Source organism: Electrophorus electricus, chromosome 13 (assembly GCF_041902795.1).
Source record: "Electrophorus electricus isolate QZ-2024a chromosome 13, ASM4190279v1, whole genome shotgun sequence".
Classification (NCBI taxonomy): Eukaryota; Metazoa; Chordata; class Actinopteri; order Gymnotiformes; family Gymnotidae; genus Electrophorus; species Electrophorus electricus.
Window position 1 is genome coordinate 7,177,734 of NC_137509.1, and position 23,689 is coordinate 7,201,422.

Sequence of the window (23,689 nt, forward strand, 5' to 3'; positions counted from 1 at the left end):
GAGTCCTAAAGGAAAGTTACCCACGGCAGTAGTGACACGGATGGCCTGATCAGTGACACAAAATGGGGGAAGGCACGCGTACAGTGACGCTCACAGAAGGCTTACGTCAGAGGCTTACTCAGCAGAGCCGCAGACGCAGCCGGACGGCGTGCGAGGGTCGAGGAACCCAGGCAGAGTGAGCGATGACACTCACACTAGCAGCGTGGAGCATTTAAACAGGTAGCGCACACACCTGAGCGAGCTGCACCAGAAAGGAAAAGGAATATCACCTCGGCTATTTAAAAGGCGCCTCTGCTAGAACACGTAAACGCTGCTCATGGCGAATAAGTGCCGGGGGAGGTCGGTCACTGTGCCAGCACACCTGTCAGTGGTGATGCAATCTTAATGTGCATAAATGTTACAAGCAAAAGCAGGTAGAAGCAGCCTGATAAATGACATTAACAACACTGGCATATACACTATTCATTTGTAAAACAATTTTGCTTACCTGTGTTTGATGATAAATCCCAACTATTTAATGCCAGCTTATTTTGTACCCATCACTGTACTCTCTCACAATTGGATATTTTTCCCCAATTGTAAACAAAAAAGAGAAGATTATCAAACACACAAAAACTATGTAGAGCTTATAAATCTGGTAGTTTGGGTCACCAGTCCTGGTATTTAAACCTCTCATAATACACAACCTGGCACCATTGCGTTCAGTGTCACTCTTCATTCTGGTTTTAGGAGACATAAGTCCTTTCTGCTTATTAGTACAATAAATAAACTTGGAACAGACGCATCAGAGTGCAGAGCTCACACGAGTGTGTCTTTTGGTGGGATTTTATTGGCCTTTCAGACATGCATATTGTTCTGGCCTACAGATTCTTGAAGATACACTGAATGCTTGTTTTCAGTCACTCGGATAAGCAAAATTACTTTACAGGCAGAGTTACTCTATATGTTATTTAAAACACAGAAGATATTTTACATACAACTTGCAAGTCATACACACAAGCCTTTATAGTTAAAGATTTAATTAATTATAAACTAAACATCAGCTTTATTTGTGCAGCTATTAGTAACACATATAAGCAAATAAATATAACAAACTAAAATGTTTGAGTGATGTTATTTTGTACAAATTAGAATCTCAAACTGCCAAACAGAATGTAATAAAGAGCCCAGAGGGAGGAAATCCTAGAAGGCAGCAGAATTCACTCCAAACCTTCTATGGCCCAAGTGGGTAAACCTCAGCCCATTCTGTTCCAGCGTGGGATTGAGATGACATGGATACAGGGTCACACGGAAATATAGAGGGTGGGGTGGACTACTAGCGAGGTCCTCGTAGTCCACCATGAACTATGGTTCATGTGGCTACGGACAAATCTCTAAAATCTCACCATATGTTTAATGCACTGAAGAGGGTAGGATTCTTGTTACCCAGAAGGCCAGGGGACTGTATATCTTTTTGAATGTCCACAGAGAAACAGAAAAGGACCTGCTATTTAATGACTAAAAAGCCAGTGAACATCTTAGCTTCACCCTGCTGAAGATATCAACTCCTCCTTACCGAACCAAAAGTTTAACACATGCGTCGACGCATGCGGCACACCATTAACCGACTGCAGCTATTCAGAGTCCTCCATAACAGAGGGAAAGGTCTGAGCACTAAAAACACACTCAAACAGCTTAGTAAATCAATGTGGCATCAACAATTCCCTAATTTATGTCATTAGAAAAAGATTTTTTTTTTAATATAAGGAAGCATCCCACACATGTGTAACCTAAATGGCCTTTATGCTAAAGTGAAAATACACGTTTCCTGTGCTAGCATTATGGTAAGAGAGAAACGACGATGTAAGCTGAACTTGAATTTCAGTCCAAATGAGGGTGGAGCTTTGTTTTGGTCGTAATTCTCAGTGGAAACGGGGTACATACATTTGAAAAAGCTCTAACATTCTAATACACCTGTAGATGACAACCATCGTCTGCTCCTAACCAACCAGGCCCTAGTGGTCTGACCAGGGGGCAGGCTAACGAGCGCCGGCGAGACGCACTGCGGGGGGAGATCGGCGACACGGTGGCAGGCAGGACAGGACCCCACGCGGTAATGCGAGACCCGTACGGAAAGCCCTCTGCCATCATGCGACTCCATTCCAAAAAAACGTCGTCCGTTTAGGACGGTACCACCCGTGAGTCACGGAACCGGAGGTCCGTATGTATGCCCGTACACCCCACTAACCCACTAACTTGCGCAACACCAACATCAGATGTGAACTAGAAGACTTCCTACCATGGCCTATCGGTTAAATATTGAATCGTGTTAAAGCTGGAGGAGACCCTCCAGAATGTGCGTGTTAGACTATGAGGCTCTGTAGCCATGCGGGGGTAAAGTGCAGAGTGTTAGGACCCAGTTCAGCCTTCCCGAAAGCGACTACCCCCCACCCCGTCTCCTCCTTCAGTCGGACCACTCGTTCTCGTCCAGCTCGGAGTCCTCGTCCGATTCGCTGTACTCCACGGCAATGCGGCGAGACAGGATGGTGGCCACGTCGTTGCCCACCGGCTCCTTCTTAGCTTCCAGCTCCCTCTGCTCCTGCACCTTACGCAGCTGGATGCCTGAGTGAAAAGGTGAAGAAGAAGATAGAAATAAAGTTTAAAATTATGTTATTTGTAACTTAAATGACTTACAAATGGTTAAATGCAAGATCAAAGCTAGTGCTGTAAGGTAAAGGCCCCTCAGGTAAAATCAGTCCTATCCCTGCAGAACCTCTTTAGCATGCAGCTTTCTGCTCTTTTATGATCCACCACATCTGGTTCATCTCTTGATAATTAGCGGATGAGTTATCACGGTAAAGAAGGACAGTGCAGGAGAGTTTATCCCAGATCTCAGTTTATTGCTCTGACTTTGCTTGTGTAGCTGTGTGCATCCAGGTTAGTGTGTGCATTTCTGTCTGAGTCTGTGTCTGCATCTGTGTGTGTCTGCGTCTCTGTCTGTATCTGTGACTGTGTCTGCGTCTCTGTATCTGTTTGCATCCGTGTCTGTCTGTGTTTGTATCTGCGTCTGCGTTCCTGTGTTTGTATCTGTGTCTCTGTCTGCATTTGTGTCTGCGTTTGTGTCCGTCTGTGTGTTTGCGTCTCCGCTTTTGCGTTTCACCTCGTCGGATGGCGGCGAGCAGGTCGCTTCGTGCGTCGCTCATGGGGATCAGGGTCGCCATGCCCTCTCCGGGGGCTTGGGCCAGGCCGTGCGCATGAGGCTGGCTGTGGAGATGGGCGTGGGGGGGCGGCCCCGGCGGCGGCGGAGGCGGGGCCGCAGGCGGCGGGTGGGCGGGAGACGGGGTGTAGGAGGCTGGCAGGGCAGGCGTGGGCGGCGAGGGGCTGTAGGAGCAGGACAACGTCGCCGCGCTGGGAGGCAGCGGGGAGGGCGAGGCCGGGCTGTCGAAGGCCGTCTGAGCCGAGGGGATGAGGGGTGGGGGAGGGGGCGGAGCTGGAGGGATGAAGAACTCTGGGTGCTGGCCCTGCTGAGCACTGTGGGAGAAACCGGGCGGGGGTGGGGGAAGAAATACTCAAGATTACAGACATGTTTCTGTACTTTAAGTGTGCTCTTAAGCAGATAGACAGACACACACACACACACACACACATGCACACCTGTAGTCTTTGCCCTGGGCTGGGCGGGGCCCATTGAGGGCAGGGTCTGTAACAGGGGGCAGGACTCTGCCCAGCGTATGCCTGTCCGTGGACGTGGACAGGCTGGCAGTGGGCCGGTAGCTGCGGTCCAGGGACTGCGTCTGAGCCTGGGAGGGTGTGAGGAGGAGCTCCTTGCCATCGCTGATAGAGTAGGCACTGGGCGGGCCCATCTGCTGCGCTGGGCGACTTGGGCTTCCTGGGTACGAGTGCTCGCCCACGTCAGACGCCAATGACCTGGGGGTGGGATGAGGAATAGTGCACATTTTTAGGTACAATGTTATTAATGAAGCGTTCTGCAAATGGCCAAGAGCAAAGCAAAACATTGTTTATGCCATAAAAGACCACTAGAGGGCAGCAGAGAAAGGAATAAGAGAAATCTGGCCACGGGCGTAAGGGCTGGGTGTTGGGTATCTCTCACCTGTTATCAGGTGAGAGGGAGCCCTCAGAGGACATGCCGTGGTACGGGGATGGCGTGATTCGGGCATCCGGACGGAACTCTTTGTCGTATGCCAGCACGTTCCATTCCTGTCTGCGATTCCGAGCCTTCCTCACCTTCTTCACCTCTCTCCCTGGTTCCTCCAGCTGCTTCTGCTGCTCCTAAGAGAAAGAGGGGACGAGAGAGAGAGAGAGAAGGCATGAAATTTCACTGACATGACAGAAAGGTACAGCCTCTATACCAACCCCCAACTGTACATTCCATTACGTTTTTCTGTTTTAAAGCAGAATAAATAAAATGCAAACAATATATTTCAGTGGGAAAGAACACACACACACACACACAGTGCTGACAAGGTATTGTAAAGTTTTAAATAGAATAACCTTTGTTAGTTCCCCATAAACTATTTCCATAGTGTTCTACAGAGTCATTACCTTACACGCGCACACACGCACGCACACGCACGCATGCACACGCATGCACGCACACACACGCGCGCGCACACGCACGCACACGCACACACGCACACGCACGCACGCGCACGCACGCACACACAGATGAGGTTTTAGGCACCTAGAAATCAAGAGAAGCGGCTGAAGAAACATGGAGACAAGTACAGAGGGAAAGAGAGAGTGGTGGAGAGAGAGTGGGGTGGAGAGAGAGTGGTGGAGAGAGTGTGGTGGAGAGAGAGCAGAGGAGAGTGGGAGGGGCAGTAAGGCAGGTCTCTTACGGCAGAGCAGAGTGGACTTCTGGGAGGGGCCTGTCTGGACTGGGACTTAGACTGGGCCCAGTGAGTCTGGGTTGGAGCGCTCGTCTGGAGAGAGGGGGTGAGAGTCTGGGGTGTTAGAGCTACTGCTCCCCCCTCACACACAGACACACACACACACACACACACACGCATGCATGCACGTGCACAACCACATGTGATTAAGTGGTATCTATGTCAGAGAAGAGAGACTAGAGGCTAGTGTTTGTATCCTGTTGGCCCTGGTCTCAGTGGAAATAATGTGACTGTTCAGCTGATTTGTAAGTGCTCAAGCATCTGGGGGAGACTCAGAGCTCACAAAAGGCCTACTGTCTTAAAATTACTGGAAAAATGCTTGAATGCAGCCTGTATTAAGAAATTCATTACTGTCCATCATATGTTGTGTTTTTTATGTGTGAGCTTGTGTGTGTGTGTATGTTTGTGTGGAGTGGGGGGTGTGAGTGTGCGCGCATGTGTGCAATAGGATGGGTGGTGTGTGTGTGTGTGTGGGAGGGGCATAAATCAGCATGAAAAACTGGAACTCAAACATAATGAGTCATAAGGTCTGTTATAAGCATTAGTATCCATAATGGTCATGGTTAGGAATGGAAGAAACAACTGATGAAACATTGAAAAAACATTCCTGTTTGCCTAAAAAAGTTAAACACACATGCACACGCACGCACACAAACACACCTGCACACACACTCACACACTCGCACGCACGCACACACACACACCTTCTGACGTCTCTTTTCTTTCCTCTTATCTTCTGTAGCTTGCAGCATTTTCTCCTTCCACAGGTTAAAGAAGTAAGAGGGATCTGTGTAGAACTTCAGAGCATCTTTCTTATCATCTCTGGAGAGGACAGAGAGAACGAAGAAATGGTGTGAGGAAGAGGATGAGAGGGAGGGAGGGAGCAGACCCAGGAACATGAAGCTTCCTACATCACTTATTCCTTAGTCTTATCTGTCTGTCCCATTTGTCCAAAACAGATGGAAACAGAATACATTGAACGCTTAACCCCTCATTCCCCAACTGTCTCACTCACACACACAACCACACCCACAAACACACAAAGTCTAGCTGACTTTGGGGTCCCATCAAGTGTCATTGTGCGCATTCCCTTTAGGTTTGAGAGGCACACTGTGTTCCAGGCTGTGTGTTTAGTCAACCATGGGCCCTGCACACTCTCCCATACCTCCCTCACCATCTCTTCCCATCACTCCTCGCTCTCCCACACCTCCCTCACCATCTCTTCCCATCACTCCTCGCTCTCCCACACCTCCCTCACCATCTCTTCCCATCACTCCTCGCTCTCCCACACCTCCCTCACCATCTCTTCCCATCACTCCTCGCTCTCCCACACCTCCCTCACCATCTCTTCCCATCACTCCTCGCTCTCCCACACCTCCCTCACCATCTCTTCCCATCACTCCTCGCTCTCCCACACCTCCCTCACCATCTCTTCCCATCACTCCTCGCTCTCCCACACCTCCCTCACCATCTCTTCCCATCACTCCTCGCTCTCCCACACCTCCCTCACCATCTCTTCCCATCACTCCTCGCTCTCCCACACCTCCCTCACCATCTCTTCCCATCACTCCTCGCTCTCCCACACCTCCCTCACCATCTCTTCCCATCACTCCTCGCTCTCCCACACCTCCCTCACCATCTCTTCCCATCACTCCTCGCTCTCCCACACCTCCCTCACCATCTCTTCCCATCACTCCTCGCTCTCCCACACCTCCCTCACCATCTCTTCCCATCACTCCTCGCTCTCCCACACCTCCCTCACCATCTCTTCCCATCACTCCTCGCTCTCCCACACCTCCCTCACCATCTCTTCCCATCACTCCTCGCTCTCCCACACCTCCCTCACCATCTCTTCCCATCACTCCTCGCTCTCCCACACCTCCCTCACCATCTCTTCCCATCACTCCTCGCTCTCCCACACCTCCCTCACCATCTCTTCCCATCACTCCTCGCTCTCCCACACCCATCCAAGTTTGGTGTCCTGGGGTGGTCTCAGTCACCTCCAAAGGTCTGACCTGTATGGGCTGAGGATACTGAGGGGAGGGGGCTTGTCTCCGCGGTGGTAGATCTCCATTACGGGATTGGGAATGGAGGTCCGAGACACCACTTGCTGATCCTGAATGGTGGAGCTCCTAAATGCCTTCCTCATGTTGATGTCCTGCAGAGAAACTGGACAGAGAGAAAGAGCTATGAGAAAGAAAGAAAGAAAGCAAAGAAAGAAAGAAATCAAGAAAGCAAGAAAGCAAGACAGACAGAAATAAGTCATAGCACTCGAAGAAAGAACAAAGAACTCGTCCTGGACCATTCAAGTGGACCTCTACTTGTCTGAGACATCTGTCCTTATCTAGAGTCACTAAAATGCTAAAACAGGCATCTCGTTCAGAAAATGAGAGTGCAGCTGTAGAGGGTCATGACCTTTGACATAAACATCCGGAAAGTCAAGCTTAAGCCAGAACTGTACAACCTTAATACAGAGGAGCACTACATGTAAGACAGTGATGGTGGAATTCATTTCTTTCCACTGATATCAGGTCAACTTTGTGGATTCTCCTGTCATGACTGAAGTAAAGATTAGGGTGGGGGGGACAGACTCGAGATCAGTTTATGGGTCAGCTTCTCTGCAAGTAGGGGAGACAGCAGCAGCAGCAAAATCCCAGAGAAAATCCATCTTAAAGCTCTTTAAACCAAAGAGATTTTCCATTGGGGCACACGGAGGCCGCACAGAGAGCTATTCGCAACCTGACAGTTATTCTCACATACTCCCCCCTTCTCTTGTTCGATCGCTCACTCACTCACTCACACACTCACTTACACACACTCACACACACTCACACACACTCACACACTCACTCACAAACAAACAAACAATCGTAGCTGAGGGGGGGTTGTGATGGGTCAGCAGCACCCTGCAGTGCTGCTGGAAGCACCATCTACTCACTCAACGCATTACTGTGAGGATCGCACCCACCAAGTGGCGAGAACGCACAAAAGACTGGACAGATTAAGCAACTTAACATACTCCACACACTCACCAGATGCAAGATTACAGACCTTTATCTCTTAGGAACATCTTTTTTGTGTGTGATTGGACACACTAGCCCTTGGAGACTATAGGTTTTCATGCTGATCGACCAGTTTGTGACCACACTGGCCTCTGTTGGCTGGCTATCTTCTGGTGACAGACCACTCTCAAACTAGCAGTAACAGTACCCTAGAAGCCACTCCCCTGCAGTGTGGGTGTCACTGCTGTGTTCACAGGTCTGTAACCCGAATCGGTTCTGTTAAGCAGTGGTCCTGTGGTACTGAATGGCACAGAAGGAGACTAAGACATCTGTGTCCACACAGATGATACATAGTCTGTAACTGTACGCCTAGTATATGCACCTACAGGGATGACCGGTATAAACTGTGTGTATTTCTAATACCGTGGGTGGTAAACATATACTTAATGTTTACTTATGGCCCAGTCAGGAAGGCCTGCAGTCTTTGAATGCCATACTCAGTTCTTTGTGTTCCATTCCTAAATGGGCCTTTAACACATTTCCAATTATCTTAGAAATATACATAATCCTAGATGATGTAAATTGTAAATTGAGAATCAGTCAGTAATCTAATGATAATGTAGCATATCCAGGTACAATTATTATTCATGAACGCCACTGCACTGTGTGTGACTGCAGCCTGTCTTGTCCCGGGCGGGTGAAGGGGTCTGGGGGCAGAGTTGTAGGTAAAGGCTTAAGAAGAGTTCAAAGATGCTAAGACACTGAATTACTTTACATGGCATCAGACGTGAGCATCTACCAACCAGCTTTGCCCCAAAATGTGCAATTTTAATTCTAGTATAACTTTGATTCTGGGCACCATGTCAGTGAAGTGACAGAGATGTGTTTGCACACCGCTGGCACAAACGTTACCAGATATGAGGAGCAAAGGAATGTTTTATTTTGACAGTGTTTGACAATGTTTGACAATGTATAAATTGTCAACTGGTGAAACTCCAGTTAAATATAAAATTGAAACAGGCGCCGATACCAACATCATGTGTGAATGTGTGAAGAGACGTTTCACATCTGGTCTCCCAGAAGACATCACACTGTGCAGTGTGCTGCTTGGGTAAATGTCAGGCCAACACCACATATAAGAGTAAGGAGTCCTCATTCCCCGTGTATGTCATGGGACTGATGCAGTGCAGAGATGCACTGCACCACTCCACTGTGCCTTTGGTGAGCCTGTGAGGGTCCAGCCATATCTCTCATTTAGAATGTGAAAGAGTAGATGCAGTGAATGAAAGACAGTGGTGTTATTGAGCTAAAACACCCACAAAAGACTAAATGACGTTATCAGGAGAGAGAGAGAGAGAGAGAGGGCTCCTGCCTACTGCTGAAGAAATCACTGAAAAATTGAGTGGTGCAACAGTGTTTACATCGCTGAACGCAGCGCCTGGGTCTTGGCAGATAGCTCTAAATCCAGAAAGCAGCAAGCTAACTTTGTTTATAAGCTTCCTTTAAATGAGTTCCCTTTGACATCACTAGTGCACCTGGAATCTTCCAAAGAAAGATAACTGAAAGACTTTGTGACCTGAAAGGGTAGCTGTCTGTGGTTACAGCATAGAGCAGCAGATCTGAGAAAAGTGTTGCTTAGGACTGAAATGGCTGGCCTGAAGCTGAACAAGGCCAGATATGTGATCGGCCAATGTGAACTCCACTTCCTGTGGCCAAGTGACTGACAAGCTGAGTGTGAGTCCACACCCAGAAAAGGTTTGAGCTATCCATGATCTCTCACCATCACAGAACGTCTGGCAACTTTGAAGAATTCCAGCATGCTCACTATCCTTATCCTGTCAAGTGTGCCAGCCACTGCATGAGTTAATTAAAGACAGTTTGGACCGTTGACAACAGGCAGTTTCTCAACATTTCAAAGAGACGCTGTTTACCTCTCCAGTTTTGAAACTGTACCATGTAAAGCGGGCCACTGTAGCAAACTGTCCACGACGCCTGTCTGAGGCTGAAATCAGGCCTGCCCAGGGTTCTCCAGACCATAAACAAGGCTGTTTATTCCCATGGGAATAAACAGCCAAACATTCCCATGGGAGATTCGAGCCATTTCTAGTTGGTCTGGAGACTTTTGAGGTGGTGACAGATCACAAGCCCTTAGTACATCTGAGAAATAAAAAAACCTAGATAAAATGTTCCATCGCAGCGCCAGCAAACTCCTAATGCGGCTAACGAGATTCCGAGCAGCTGCTGAGTGTGCGCCAGGCTCGTCCTGCCGGACTCTCCAGGGAGACTCTGCTGTTTTTCTCCACTTAACATGGCAAAGAACCAGGAGCAATTTGTGAATTCAGAATCTGTTCAATCACATGTTGTCTGTGAGGTACTTCACTTGACCTTCCATAGCTGACAGAACGGGACATGCAACCGACAAAATTGGATGACCCTGGTATCCTAGCTGGCTGTAAACAGTTGGCCATGCTTGAAATGCCAGGGCAGATATCCAGTCAGAATGCAACTGGCAGAATCCTGACAGTGCAGCCAGGTTAACGCTCTACAGATATCACACTGTCTGTCTGTGCGTGGGCGGAGTGTCTGCGGCTGAGAGCAAGCATGCTCTGGGCAGGAGCGTGGTCACGGCGGTGGTCACTTAGTCTCGACGAGACCCACTCTGATGTAGTCTGCCATCGCTGGCAGTAACTGACAGCAACTGACAGTAAACTGCTAATGGTCTTGGCAGATAGCCCTACATCCAGAAAGCAGCAAGCTAACAATCTGGACACAGGCGATGTGGCAGTGACCTCCCTGATGTCCATTCCTATTGGAAAAGGACGGTTAGCACGCGGGTGTAATCACCAGGGGCAGGCGCACATGTGCTCCCGGGTTCTGAGAGCAGAAATCCTCCACAGGGTACACGACGGACATGGGGTTATTCAAATGTCAAGAGCGTGCAAACAGAGCCGCACGTTAGCCTGGGATTTCATCGGCAATACAACAGAACGGGGGGGCTCGTCACGATGCGCGCAGACAAAAGAGCCGCTCGTTCAGACACTGCTTCTAGACCAGGCCACAGAAGAGACGAGCTGTGGACTAAAATAAACAGCCAGCCGTACCACTCACTACGTCATTCTGGAGAGGGCAGTAAACACACTGACCTTCTTATGTCCCCGATTAAGGTTTCTAGAGATAATCCACCCCCCAGCCAAACTGCCACTCAGCTTGTGGTTAAACCGAAGGCACTTTTGGTTACATTTACGGCATTTAGCTGACACTTTTATCCAAAGCAACTTACAATTATGACTGAGTACAACCTGAGCAATTGAGGGTTAAGGGCCTTGCTCAGGGGCCCAACAGTGGCAACTTGGCAGTGGTGGGGTTTGAACCAACAACCTTCTGATTATAAGTCACCTTAACCACTGAGCTACCACTGCCTATGATTAGATGTAGAAGCCCATATGAGATGATTTACAGAGTCTGGGAAACGTCCGCAGTTGTTGGAAACAACAGTGTCACTCTGTGTTCCTGCATCATGGAAACTAGCAGGGGACGGCACGTCCACGTAATCGTTACCGCCTACAGCTAGTAGGACAGGTGAGGCAGTGAATGGACAGCAGCACTGCACTGTTAGGCAGACGAGGCTGGGAGGCTGAGTAAGACGAGGCAGACGAGGCTGGGAGGCTGAGTAAGCCAGTGGATAAACTGAACCTCTGAGCTTGGCGTGTGCCAAAGATAAGGAAGATATTGTCCATTTGTTTCACATTAAATTTTCATGATTTTTAGTGTTGTCAAAGGAGTGAACAGATAATTACTTCTGTTAATAAGGTGCCAAGATAGAAAACTGTGTGTTATAGGAAAGAACAATGAATTGGGTTGCAGTTTTTAGAATGTGTGCGCGCTACATTGCTTAAAAGAATGATTTGTATAAAAAGGTAGTTGTCCTTCAATGTGAATCACATAACTGTGTGTGGCCCTTTAAGAATGCACAGTGCTGAATGCAATGGTGTGTGACACATCGGGAGACTGTATGAGTACAGGGGGTTGAGCTATATGCAGGGGCTTAAGAGCCTTTTTAATCTGAAACCAACCTTGATACTAAAACACTGGATTAATTTACAGATGGATGGATCAGACAAAAAAACATGCAAAACATAAGATGAATAGGACACTTCGGTTCAAACTAATCTGGAAGGAGCTGATTTCATTAGGGAATCTAGTGGCTGGTTTCTGGATGTTGAGCCTGATGCTTTACTGCCCTTTTAATGCACTACACGTGACCTCCGTCATCTTACCTGCAGATTCCAGGCAGACTCTGCTCTGTGCCAGTCTCTGGTGGGTCTCATTTGCTAGTCTGTGGGTCACTGATAACGGCTTCAACTTTGAATGACCTCGTTTCTAAAAATTCACCCAGAGCGTGTTTCTGTATTGTAGCTGACATCTTTTATCGGGCTTTAGACTCAAAACACTGATGATGTGAGTGATAGAAATGTGCTAACACTTGCTCCCATTACAATGGCCTGCATCTCGCCAAACAAACAGGAAAAGGCTCTCCTGCCTCCACCAATCAGGACGCAGCATTAAGCCTCCACGTGTCAGGACTGGTATTCGGTGAGATCCCTCACCTCTCGCCACACTACACACACTATTGTGAAGGCCTTCTTTGTTTTCTCCATCGTTCTTATCAGCATGTGTTGCTCTCTCCATCTCTCATTCTGTTTGTGTGCGCATTAGTAAGAAATGATGGGCCAGCAGAAACCTGATGACTGGTCATAAATTAAATGATGGGCCCGCAGAAACCTGATGATTGGTCATAAATTAATAACCACAGTGAACACTGGGGGGGGGGCTGGTCTTGGATAAGCTCAATCATAACTCCCCACTTAGCCCTCACAGAAAATGGTTCGCGCACACACAGACACACACGCACGCACAGACGCACGCGCCAAACGGATTCCCCATGGGCCTCATCAGTGGAAACATTAGGAGCGTGGGTGTGTGTGTGTGTGTGTGTGTGTGTCTCCCACAGGAACGTCCTCGCAGAGGGTAAGCCAGGCTTTGAGCCCATCAGCCCTCCTCCCACGCACTGGAGAGTGATGGCTCGGAAGGGCTTGTTCATTTTCCCTCTGCTCTTCCTTAAGCCACTGATCTGCATGACGTTTCTTCAGCTGGAGATGCCCTTTGATCCGCATGATCTAGTCCAAACGCTGAGTGACACCAGCGCATGGAGATCAGGGGGCCTGGGCTGGGTCTGACGGGCTCCCACATCTGACTGTGATCGGGGGGCACTGCAGGCCATTGCGTTAGACTGAGCGATTAGCCAGAGGCAGAAATAACCCTCCCCCACTCCGTTACTGACATCTGCTCCACTTTACTTGACTTTAAGCAATTTTAAAGTTCAGTCTAGCAAGCAGGGCAGAGAAAAGCAATAAAAAGAGTTTCATTAAACTTCATACACACCGGCCACACTTACTGTATAAACTGTCCTGGCCTAGCCGGACCTCACGAATGAGAGCTGCGTCTTCCTTTTCATGGTACTTTTATGCTCACTGATCCAACTGATGCTCTTTTCCCAACTGACTATGGCCAGGTGACAGCCTGCAGAGGCGCCAGTATCTCCCCAGCATGACAGGGCCGTGTGAGGCAGCAGCCTGCTTCAGGTCACTAGGCTCTCTGCGCCTGAGAATCTGGACCACCACTGCCGGCTGCACACCCTCACTGGTGCGCGGGACGCGGGGCGCAGGACGCGGGGCGCGACCAGAGAGTGGTAACAGCATTCGTCCACACTGACACTCCCAGGGAGCCGTCGTGAACGAAGGAATGACACACAGCGGTGGAAGGAGAGCGAGAGGAGAGAACACGAGAGTGAGGAGAAAAGTTATTTCTGTCGAAGAGATATATTCTCTCTCTCTCTCTCTCTCTCTCTCTCTCTCTCTCTCTCTCTCTCTCTCTCTCTCTCTCTCTCTCTCTCTCTCTCTCTCTCTCTCTCTCTCTCTCAAAGAAAAAAGCCAGCTAAAGAAGCTAGGTCACCTTACTAACTACGGTCTCAGTGGAGCTGGGAATGGAGGACAGTGCTCAGAGGAGAACTCTCCCAGCCCAATAACGTGAACTGGAAGGGCCCTTGGGGGCCCCGCGGCGAGCAGCTCTCACCCTCCTCCACAGTCGAGTCCAGCTGGGTGACTTTGATGGACAGCACGTCCACGCGGTCCTGCAGGTGGCTCATGCGCAGGTAGAAGCTGTTGGCTTCTTTAAACAGCTCGCCAAAGACGTCCTCTGCATGGCGACCTGCGGGGGGGGGTCAGTCACCATCAGAGAACAGCAGCAGCTGGCCAGACTATACGCACCCCGTCGGAAGCGAGACAGGAAGTAGCCATGAGGGGACTGAGACAGTGTAAGAGGAACACAGACAAAGAGTGGGATGGATGGATGGATGGATGGATGGATGGATGGATGGATGGATGGATGGATGGATGGATGGATAAAATGATGCATGAAGGCCAAAGAGGACTGGATGACGAGGCAAATCGAGTTTATTGATCTATCACATTTCATACACAAGGCATGGCAAGGTTATTGATTACAAAGATTATTGTAAATATAGAATAAACATTAATTCTAAAGGCATAAAGTGCATAAAGTAACAGTAGACAAGTTAAAGGTAAAAGACAGCAGTGTGATACTGTCCATAGGGCCTTACACTGAAAGCTAGACTTACTGAGGCTGCCGAGCTGCTTGATGATAGCTGCCAGGGTGCTGTTGGTGACACACTCCAGCTCACTGGACACCCCGTCAGGCACAGATCCCCTGCACAGGTGCCTGGGCTCAATACTCCGCTTTACCAGAGGCATGGTGTACTACTGCAGAGAGAGAGGGGGGGGGTACCTCCATGGTTAAATGGTAAACTACGGGGAAAAGGCAAAAGCTACAGAAGGGAAAGTCCCCGAGAGACCAGCGTGTCCCACAGAGTCAGTGTTGTAAACAGGCAGAGCAAGCAGCAGCACAGAGCAGTCTGTCCACATCCCACACCTCCAGATGCGTGATAATAGTGGCATCAAGAGTGTCACATTAACACTGCACTTCACCACTCTCAGTGCGCCGCTTCACTGACGAGGGGTGTGTGTGTGCGTACACATGTAATTACCCCTGGGGCCAATTCACATTTCAAGCTGTTTTACACTATGGCAGAAAATACAAAGCAATCATCTAATGTGCCACTGGCTGTAATCACACATACATGAGACATCACACACACGCGCACACCACTCCGGTTACTTATAGCTGCGGAACAGTTCTGGACAAGAACATTCCATGTCGCAAACAAGTGAAGACCATTACACAGAAGGTACCGTAGAAGGTAAAGAACTGATCACAGTTACGTGTCTGCAGTAATAATTCACTACAGTACTCAGAGACATTTACATCAGCGTTCCCATCAGGACAGTACGGACTGTACAGCCCAAAGATCTACATTTCATCACTTATTCCTGATGGATGAGATGAAGACATATCTGTATACTGTACAAAGTGTACCAACGCACCTCTGAATGTCATCAGCTTCACACTGTCCATTTTGCTTGGAGGCTATTAAAAACAACATATAGCAATAAAAACAACAACAGCATTTTGCCTGCATGGATGTCAGTATTGATCTGCGATCATATGCTGGAGTGTCTGTAGATCTGTGTGTGCATGGAGCACGCCCGCCGGGGGCCAGAACACATGGCTGTTTTTTTGCTCCCTCCTCGTCCCCCAAACCAGAAGGCGAGGACAGAGAAAGAGGAGATGAGGGAACGCTCTGGCCTGCAGCGTTCCAACCAGCTCCGGGCAGGAGCGGAGCGAGCCGCTTCCTGGCCAGGCATGCAGCCTTGTGTCAGGCTTGCACGTTTCAGGTCTCAGTGGCAGACCTGTTAGAGTGTCACCCACTGAAGAACCTGACCTCCGTGTGTGATATAACTATAATATTTAACACAACCAGTTCTACTGGAATATTAGTTAATGAGTTGTTCGTCTCAACATGCTGAGAGACAGATCCAGTTGCCGTGTCGGAACTGACAGAACCAGGTTCGCTAGAGACACCTCACTTTTTAGGGCAGAGATCTTATTCAATACTCAACAAATTCTGCTACTCCATAAAAGGGAGAAGTTCAAGAAGCACTGGGATTACAGTGCAGATTACTGAACTGGTTCGCCATCGGTAATAGCTGAGGTCCATTTCAGGTCATGACCCATAGTCTGCTAAAGCATTCACTGTCCACCAATCACTGGACACACACACACACACACACACACACACAGACAGAAGCTGCACATAGACTGAACTGCCCAGCAGCTAGTTCTGCAGACATATATGCCAACATAATGACTTGATCAAGACTGAAGGACTCTAGGGATAGCGGTATGTAGATACTTGACTCTTCTTATTTACAGAGGCTGACTACCAATAAGGTACCAATAAAAGTCCTGGACTCAGTGACTCCTTGTCTGGTCAATAAATCTTTAGTGTATGATTCTGTATATCTGCAAAGCATCACTGGTAATTAGAGGTAACATTAGCAAAAATGCCAAAACACAAAGTCCGTCTGTTTTTCAGAATTAAATGGGCTGCTTTTGGTTTTGCATTCACATTTCATACGTGCTGAATATTACCACAAATTTAAAGAAACCAGGTAAGGAGGTTCAAGGTCAGAAGAAGAGCAGCGCATATGTGTGTGTCTTCTTCTGACCTTGACCCTTTCAAACTAAAAGACAAAGGCCAGACTGATCACTCCATCTCTCCGTAAACCTCAAATGTTCACTGTTATTCAAGTGACTCAGACATGGCAGGCACACACACACACACACACACTCCTGAGATCAAATATTTACGCTCCATTTCTCCCTCTCCTGCATGGGTCCTTCTACGTCCATCTCGCTCTCCGTTTTACTCTATTGGGCCATAAATAAAAGAGGAAAGCTGAGTAAGCGAGCACCTGTCTGAAGCAGATCAGTGTGATCCTGACTCCCTGGAGCACTTTGGCTGGACTGAACACATGGATCAGAGCTCTGCAGAGCGCCTGTAGAGCGCCTGTGTGTGTGTGTGTGTGTGTGTGTGAGAGAGAGAGAAAAAGATCAGGAGTAAGCTACCTTGTCAAAAGGCCCAGACAAAGTAAAGTGCTTTTTAGGAAGTATACATTTCATTTCTTAAAAGCAAAAGGACAGACATTTGTTTTTTATTACTGATGTTAAGGTTTGAGTCAGGCTTTTGTTAGGCTCCTATTTATATACTATGTAGATGTGTTAGTGTGTGTATTATGTCCAATAATGTGAATAATGGTGCTCTGATCATGTTTTAAATTAGATTTTTTTAAGTATAATTTTAAATAAATTTGAAATCAGTTCTCTTTGTAAAATAACAGAAAACCTAAATAAACCATAAAGCTATATCAAAATGAGAACACCGTTAGAGCTCCATGTATCTATTGTGTAACATACTGATGTGACGTTAGCGTTAGTACATTATGGAGAGGTGCGGATACGGAGTCGAACATTTATGGCAGTGTCACAGTGGGAAAGCTAAGTCAGCTTGACAGAGTGTATCGCCCGCCCAAACAAACCTTTACAGGCAGAGTGTATCGCCCGCCCAAACGTTTACTCGTCATGTTTGCCTGGGTGATGAGTTTTCAAGTGAAGAATCAAATCAGTTGCACCAAAAGCATTTCCTCTTTAGTTAACTTTGTCCATCGCAGTCCATTACAGATAGAACTTCCAACATCCTCCTATCATACCGTGAAATATTTCCAAACAGCTGACATTTTGGTCTAGCAGCCATTCCGACCTTGGCTATAGCCGACCACCTTTAATGTGAACACTTATGACTTATGACCAGGCGTTTGTGTGCGCGAGTCAGATTGTGATTGCAATCTAATTCCTGCCCATCATGCAAAAAAAAAAAAAAAGCGCAAATGTGATTAATTATGGAAACTCCTATTTCTAATAATTGCACATCAAAGGTGCGTGTGCCAGTCCCAGATGGCTGTTGTGTATGAGGAAGAGGTAGCTGTCAACTGGTCTGCCCGTCTATCCCCATCTGCTATTGAACAGCGCTATGAAGAGAGATAAGAACAGCAGAACGTGCGTGAGAGAAGAACATACACACTAGGACGCAGAACTGCTGACGCCATGGCCACTTTTCTTCCCAGTAACGCGGTGCGTGAGAGTAGGCAACTGTATGGCTGCGGGACTCTTCCCCAGGAGCAGAGCTCCACGCGCCCATGTCGGCTGACCTGAGCCGCGCCATCGTCCCCGGAGCGCTGGGCAGGTCTGACGCCTGGGATAAGGCTCCACTCTGTGGACAGCCAGGCCAATAAAACCAGACGGGGCTGAGCAGAGACCCGAAGTAAGGGTGCACAGTCCTTACCGAGAGGGTTGTCGCCATGGAAACACCAACAGGGAAAGCCACCCTGCAAAAGCAGTGGATGAAAGTGGGATAGGGAGATTGACAGAGAGAGAGAGAGAGAGAGAGAGAGAGCGTGGTACATGCAAACGCACTATACATTTCAATTATACACTGCGACAAACAGGCAACCTTCAAACACATGGCCACACGCACATGCACGGATGGATGGATGGATGAATACATGCAGAGACAAACGCACATGCATTCATGGACATGCAAAGCTAAAGCCCTCTGTGTGCTAGTGAGAGTGCGTGACTTTGGCCCTACGGCGCGTCCCCCGTGGGTATGAACTAAGCTTACGTAAAAGCAATCTGATTAGGAGTAGGAAGAATTAGGAGTGATGACAGATCACAGGACAATGTTTGGATGGAACTTGTGTACGGACATTAACACAGTGTTTGTGTGTCCTTTATTTAGTCTACCATACAAACGTTTAGACTTTAAAGGATGCTGGTTAGAACACAGAATGTGGAGCACTCCTGTGTTTGTCTGTCCTCTAGGAGAGCAAACAGCCTTCACAGCCACAGAGGAGCTTCACAAGCATCCAGGGTGAGAGAAGCTAAGGCTGCCTCAGCGTGGGGGAGGACTGATTACTGACGAGCCAGCAGCATGTCTCAGGTCTCATGTCTAAACCACATACAATCGCGTGAAGTTAAACGCATTTCTGAGTGTCTGCTCATAACGGATGATGTGTGTGTGTGTACAAAACTGATCAGTCTGCAGTTCCATGTCTAAAAAGAACATGGAAGGTGTGAGGCTGTAATTCCTCTTACTGAACACCAAGCTGTAGCCCACACACACACACACACACACACACACACACACACACACACACACACACACGGCTTTATATAACCTATTTAGAGTAAGTATATTTATTTAGTCTATGAAATCATTACCCCACCATTTATTTGCTAACTGGTTTAAGCAGCATAGTTTATTAATGGTTTATAACATTCATTTTTCCTCCCAGTGAGAGGAATCGGAGGGTAAGAGTCTGTTGTGTACGATGACATTCACCTTTTACAATGTAAATGCAGAATGGGGCCGAGGGGGAGGGGCAGACATGCATTTAGATGGCACAACCCCCCCATGTTCCACAGGCCCAGTGAAGGCCCTTTGATGTTTGGAGCAGGGCTCTGTAAGCCCAGCCACAACGAGCAACCGCTGCCGAAAATGGGAACAGGAACGTAAGCGCGTTTTCCAGCCCCTAATCCAGCACACGCGGAACTGCCCCGTATCCGCGAAACAGAAAACAAGACGTTGCCATGGTTTCCCTTCATGTCTTCCAATTTTTCTTTTATTCGATCAAAACCAGGTGGGTAATCTCACGGATTGGAAAGAACATGAAAGAGAGGGAAAGAGAGAGATAGTCAAACAGACGAAGACGGAGACCGGCCTGGACACAGTGTATGTGAGAAATAAGAGAAAAACGGACTCGGAGAGAGAGAGAGGGAGACAGACAGAGAGACCGACCTCCTTATTAGGCTGTAGTGAGCAGTCAGATGCAAAAGGAGACAGCCCCCAGGAAACATGATCCATTATCCCTCCCAAAAACACACACACATGCAGAAAGACCAAAGAGTACCCACTGTCCTCAAAATATGCAACCGTGCAGAATTTTTCCTTCCAAGGACAAAGTAGAGTCCAAAGACTCTCTGAATTGCACTGAGTCCATTAGAGCTTTGAAAGATTCAAGAAATGTACTCAGACGTCATGGAGCGCAGACCTGTGCTCAGACCTCATGGAGCGCAGACCTGTGCTCAGACGTCATAGAGAGTAAACCTGTACTCAGACATCATAGAGTGTAGATCTGTACTCTGTGCTCAATCTCTGGTAAAGCCAATAAGATTCCTGCATTAAACAGTGTCTGCAGCTGAAGTATTTTTCAGGATACCGAACCAGCTTCTTTTACGATGGGCTCAGTAGCTTTTGGGAACTGCTTTTCCTGTTGGGTCTCATTCACTCACTCGTTTTTCAGGTTCATCATAGAGGTCTGAGTAAATATTTTGCTGGAACGTTTTGAGTTGTTTAGATCAGACATAGTTTAAATGGTACCCCAACACCACCAGAACAAGGCTCTCAACAAGAGAGTTTGATCATTTTTAGTGCCTGTTTACCTGACAGTAGGATCAGACAAGTTCTGAAATATTTGTTTGTGGCATTACAATATTTTGTCTCTATTAACATTCTTCCAGCTGTGATTAATATGCCCCTCTTGGCTGTGACCAGTAACATGCACCTCATCACCCCACCTCACCCAATTAAACGTGGTGACCTCCGCACGACTGTAGCACGTGAACCCAAGGCCTGCTTGCTGGTGCGTTATCCCCGTTTCCCCGCTGCGTCTGCTCCTGTCTGGGTCAGGGGTTAACGCAGAGTGGGTCAGGCCCTGGAGCTCTGCGCAAATGCCTGCATGCATGAGCGACTCTGAGTTCAGAACAGTTTACAGTATCTCTCACAGTGGTTTATAGGTCCACTAAGCTGTCACTTTCAAACTTTCGCAATGAGTAAGAAACGGACTAATCATCAGTCATAGATGAAGGATCACTCCCATTTGGCATCAGACCTAGGGTACACTACGTCACAGGGCCTACGGTGTAGCACACTCAAATCTGAATTGGGGGGTCGAGCACCCAACAGACTTGCTTGGCTGTAGTGCCCTGGTATCCCTGAGGAAATGGGACGCGAGAGAAACGCAGCCTTAAAGCAGCCTTGGCTGTGACCCTCAGAGAGGCCTCCATGCCGCTGGAGAGCAAGGACTGGGAGAGACCCCGGGGAGGGAGACCGATGGAACGGGTTTGGGGTCATCGCAGGTGGGTGGGGAAAACTGAGGACATGGCAGAGTACAGTGAGGGATTTGGTGGCAGCAGATGGACCACAGCTGCGTTCGCCTCACTCCAGCACCCCAAACCAGATCTGGGGCAGCGTCTAGACTGGGGACTGGATGCTCAAATAAGATTTTCTTCCTCACAGGACAGTATTTAAGGTTTTAGCCACGCTCATGTGCCTAACGACTACGCTGGTGCAGGAGAATGGCTCTAGATGCAACATATCTGGTTGAATGCAATGGCTGGGTACTTAGACGCCAACAGTGAACGGGGCATGTACGACTGGAGGTGTGCCTGTGCTGCGGAGGCTTAAAGTGGCACTGTGGTTGGCTGGAGACACGGTGTGGGCTGGCCCAGCAGCAGCAGCTCGTTGCTTCCCCGCCAGTCTCCACCTCGTGACCTCTCCGCCTCCGTTAGCTCCACCCAGGCGTAGAAATATGCCGAAGTGAGACAGATGACACAGGGCAACAACAAATCGATGGGCAACGTCAATAATCGCGACGGAGACGCCTATATGACTACTATCAGACGATTAGATTTGCTCCCCGAGGAACAAAATATTGATCAGGCACTGGGGCCCTGTACTGCTAAGTCAGCAAACTCAATGAAATGAGTTTCATGCCTGTGTAGGAATGTGAGGGCACCACCACGATCATGTGGGTGTGGACGTTCTTAGCTGTCACTACAGACATAGTCCGCATCTTTGTTTATTCTGTCTTTAGCTGCAAGTGATGAATTAAAGGTCTTGGCTGAAGACTGCAGATAATTCATTCTCATGGCATTTGTAAGTTTGCCAGACAGACAGTCCACTCACTACCTGATGCACAGTGGTAGGGTGTTGTGGGGGCCATTCCTGCCCTGCACTGTGCTGGTGACGCCCTGCTTCATTATGTCGTATCACGCCTCCATATTTGTCATATCATGCATCTGTGGCTCTGTTGGATTTTTGTCGTATCGTGTCTCCGCGCTTTGTTTTGTCATACGATGCCTTTGTTTCTGCTTTCAAGCACACAGCACACACAGTCTGCGGACGAGCACACAGTCTGATTTTTGGAACGGTCGCAATAGATCTTTAAGGGAAAACCCGAAGCTTTCCACCCACAACAAAAGAAGCGCAGAACAGACAATGGCACTTTTACTCATGTTCAGATGCAGCACAACCAGAACCGGGCAGACGGAGACGGAGCCACACCAATGCAAAGGGCACAGCAGGCTGCAACAGCAGACACAATGCAGGAATGCTTCAGAGCTGGCAGGGCTGACTTACTGCACAGAGGAACCCCCTGACCTACTTACTGACCCCAGTGCGTTTTCATTATCGTGGGTTTGAGGAGGAGGAGGAGGGAAGCATCTATATTTACGTCCGTCATACATAGCTGAACCAACAGACTGTGCTCAGAAATGTGGCCTACACCAGTCCCAGCTCACAGGATCTGGGACACACATTAGGGAGGGTCCCTCAAAGCCAGTGTCAAGTCTACATCCAGCAGTGTTATTGGAGTAAACACCATGCCAGTGTCATAAGGTGTTCGAAACTCTTTTTTAAAATGGGAGATTGCCTCGGAGGAGCAAACCAGCACTCTTAAAGAATAAACCACCTTTGTCCTTGGTTACAGTAGCCCCAATAAAACTGAAACATAAGTAACATAAGAAAAGTATCTAAAATGATTTATGTGACTGTTAAAATGTTATGAGGTCATAGTTTAGCTACATTTAAGGCTAGTGAAAAAAACACCAGGATACAGCACAGGCAAAAAAACATAAGAAGTATTGTAACGCTTGTGCTTCTGACAGTGGCGTTTATATCCATTATGCTCTGCCTTTACTCCGGGGTTCATTTGTACCTAGCGCACACGCATGCCCCGGAGTTCAAAAGGCTATTCTGAATGAAGCACACAAGACACCACAGGACCTGGATGCCCCTGCCAAATATGCATGAAATGCGGCGTCCTGCAAAACGCAAAGTAACGGCAACGAACTGCTCCAGCTTAATAAAACAACATTAATTGAAGCGAACAGAAATATGCTAACCCCCGGTCAGAGGGCAAGACGCGGGGGCAACATAACAAAGATGACTTGGATAACTACGTGCCACAACGTGCAGCTATTATCAACATTTTGGATGGAAATACATAATTGCATATTTCACGACCACTCCTGTAAATAAAGACCGATCCACCGCAACACGCCAGTCCTAAGAGTATGAGGTTAGCACTCGCTGACTAGCTTTGTGGAATAACCAAAGACACCAAAGCGATCAAATGCCCATTTGATTTACCTGTCCGTAGCAGGCGTTGATCCTTCCCTTGGCAGGTTTCAGTACGTCCTTCTCTTCGTTGGTCTTTTCTCTTTTTTACATTGCCTTTTGGGGTCCTCGGCTGTGTGGCTTTGGCATTAGCTGATGGGAATAACAGTGGGTCTGGCTGGAGGTTTGTAAATCTCGGATCGATGCCGACGGCTCTGCGTGCGTGTTTCCCTGGCAGCGTCCGCTCTTCAGCGACGCGCTGCTGCGACGCCGTGCTCTGCGCATGCGCCAACAGAGTCCCAGCC

General features: G+C 48.3%; 1 protein-coding gene across 4 annotated transcripts; it reads right to left on the reverse strand.

Moving 5' to 3' along the window:
* Positions 1-809: 809 nt before the first annotated feature.
* On the reverse strand, positions 810-23,661 carry LOC113591976 (actin-binding protein WASF3). Of its 4 annotated transcripts, none has more exons than XM_081695071.1 (10): positions 23,418-23,660; positions 14,589-14,730; positions 14,024-14,158; positions 6,905-7,076; positions 5,594-5,711; positions 4,839-4,922; positions 4,091-4,269; positions 3,634-3,906; positions 3,140-3,510; positions 810-2,601 (listed from the first exon to the last, which is right to left on the reverse strand). In XM_081695071.1, exons 2-10 carry the CDS (start codon positions 14,719-14,721, stop codon positions 2,444-2,446), a joined length of 1,623 nt encoding a protein of 540 aa, XP_081551197.1. In that variant the 5' UTR covers positions 14,722-14,730; positions 23,418-23,660; the 3' UTR covers positions 810-2,443. The 4 variants fall into 4 exon arrangements, with proteins under 4 accessions (XP_081551197.1, XP_026888505.2, XP_081551198.1 ...); XM_027032704.3 differs by having other exon boundaries at positions 6,905-7,058; positions 23,418-23,659; XM_081695072.1 differs by lacking the exon at positions 4,839-4,922 and having other exon boundaries at positions 23,418-23,661.
* Positions 23,662-23,689: the final 28 nt, after the last annotated feature.

What these genes read in the sequence shown, in the direction of transcription:
- LOC113591976 (XM_081695071.1), bottom strand. Translation starts at nt 14,721, where the DNA reads ATGCCTCTGGTAAAGCGGAGTATTGAGCCCAGGCACCTGTGCAGGGGA. An exon ending in CAAGCAGCTCGGCAGCCTCA is followed by an intron (nt 14,159 to 14,588) that starts GTAAGTCTAGCT and finishes CCCCCCCCGCAG; the next exon opens with GTCGCCATGCAGAGGACGTC. An exon ending in GGACTCGACTGTGGAGGAGG is followed by an intron (nt 7,077 to 14,023) that starts GTGAGAGCTGCT and finishes TCTTTCTCATAG; the next exon opens with CTCTTTCTCTCTGTCCAGTT.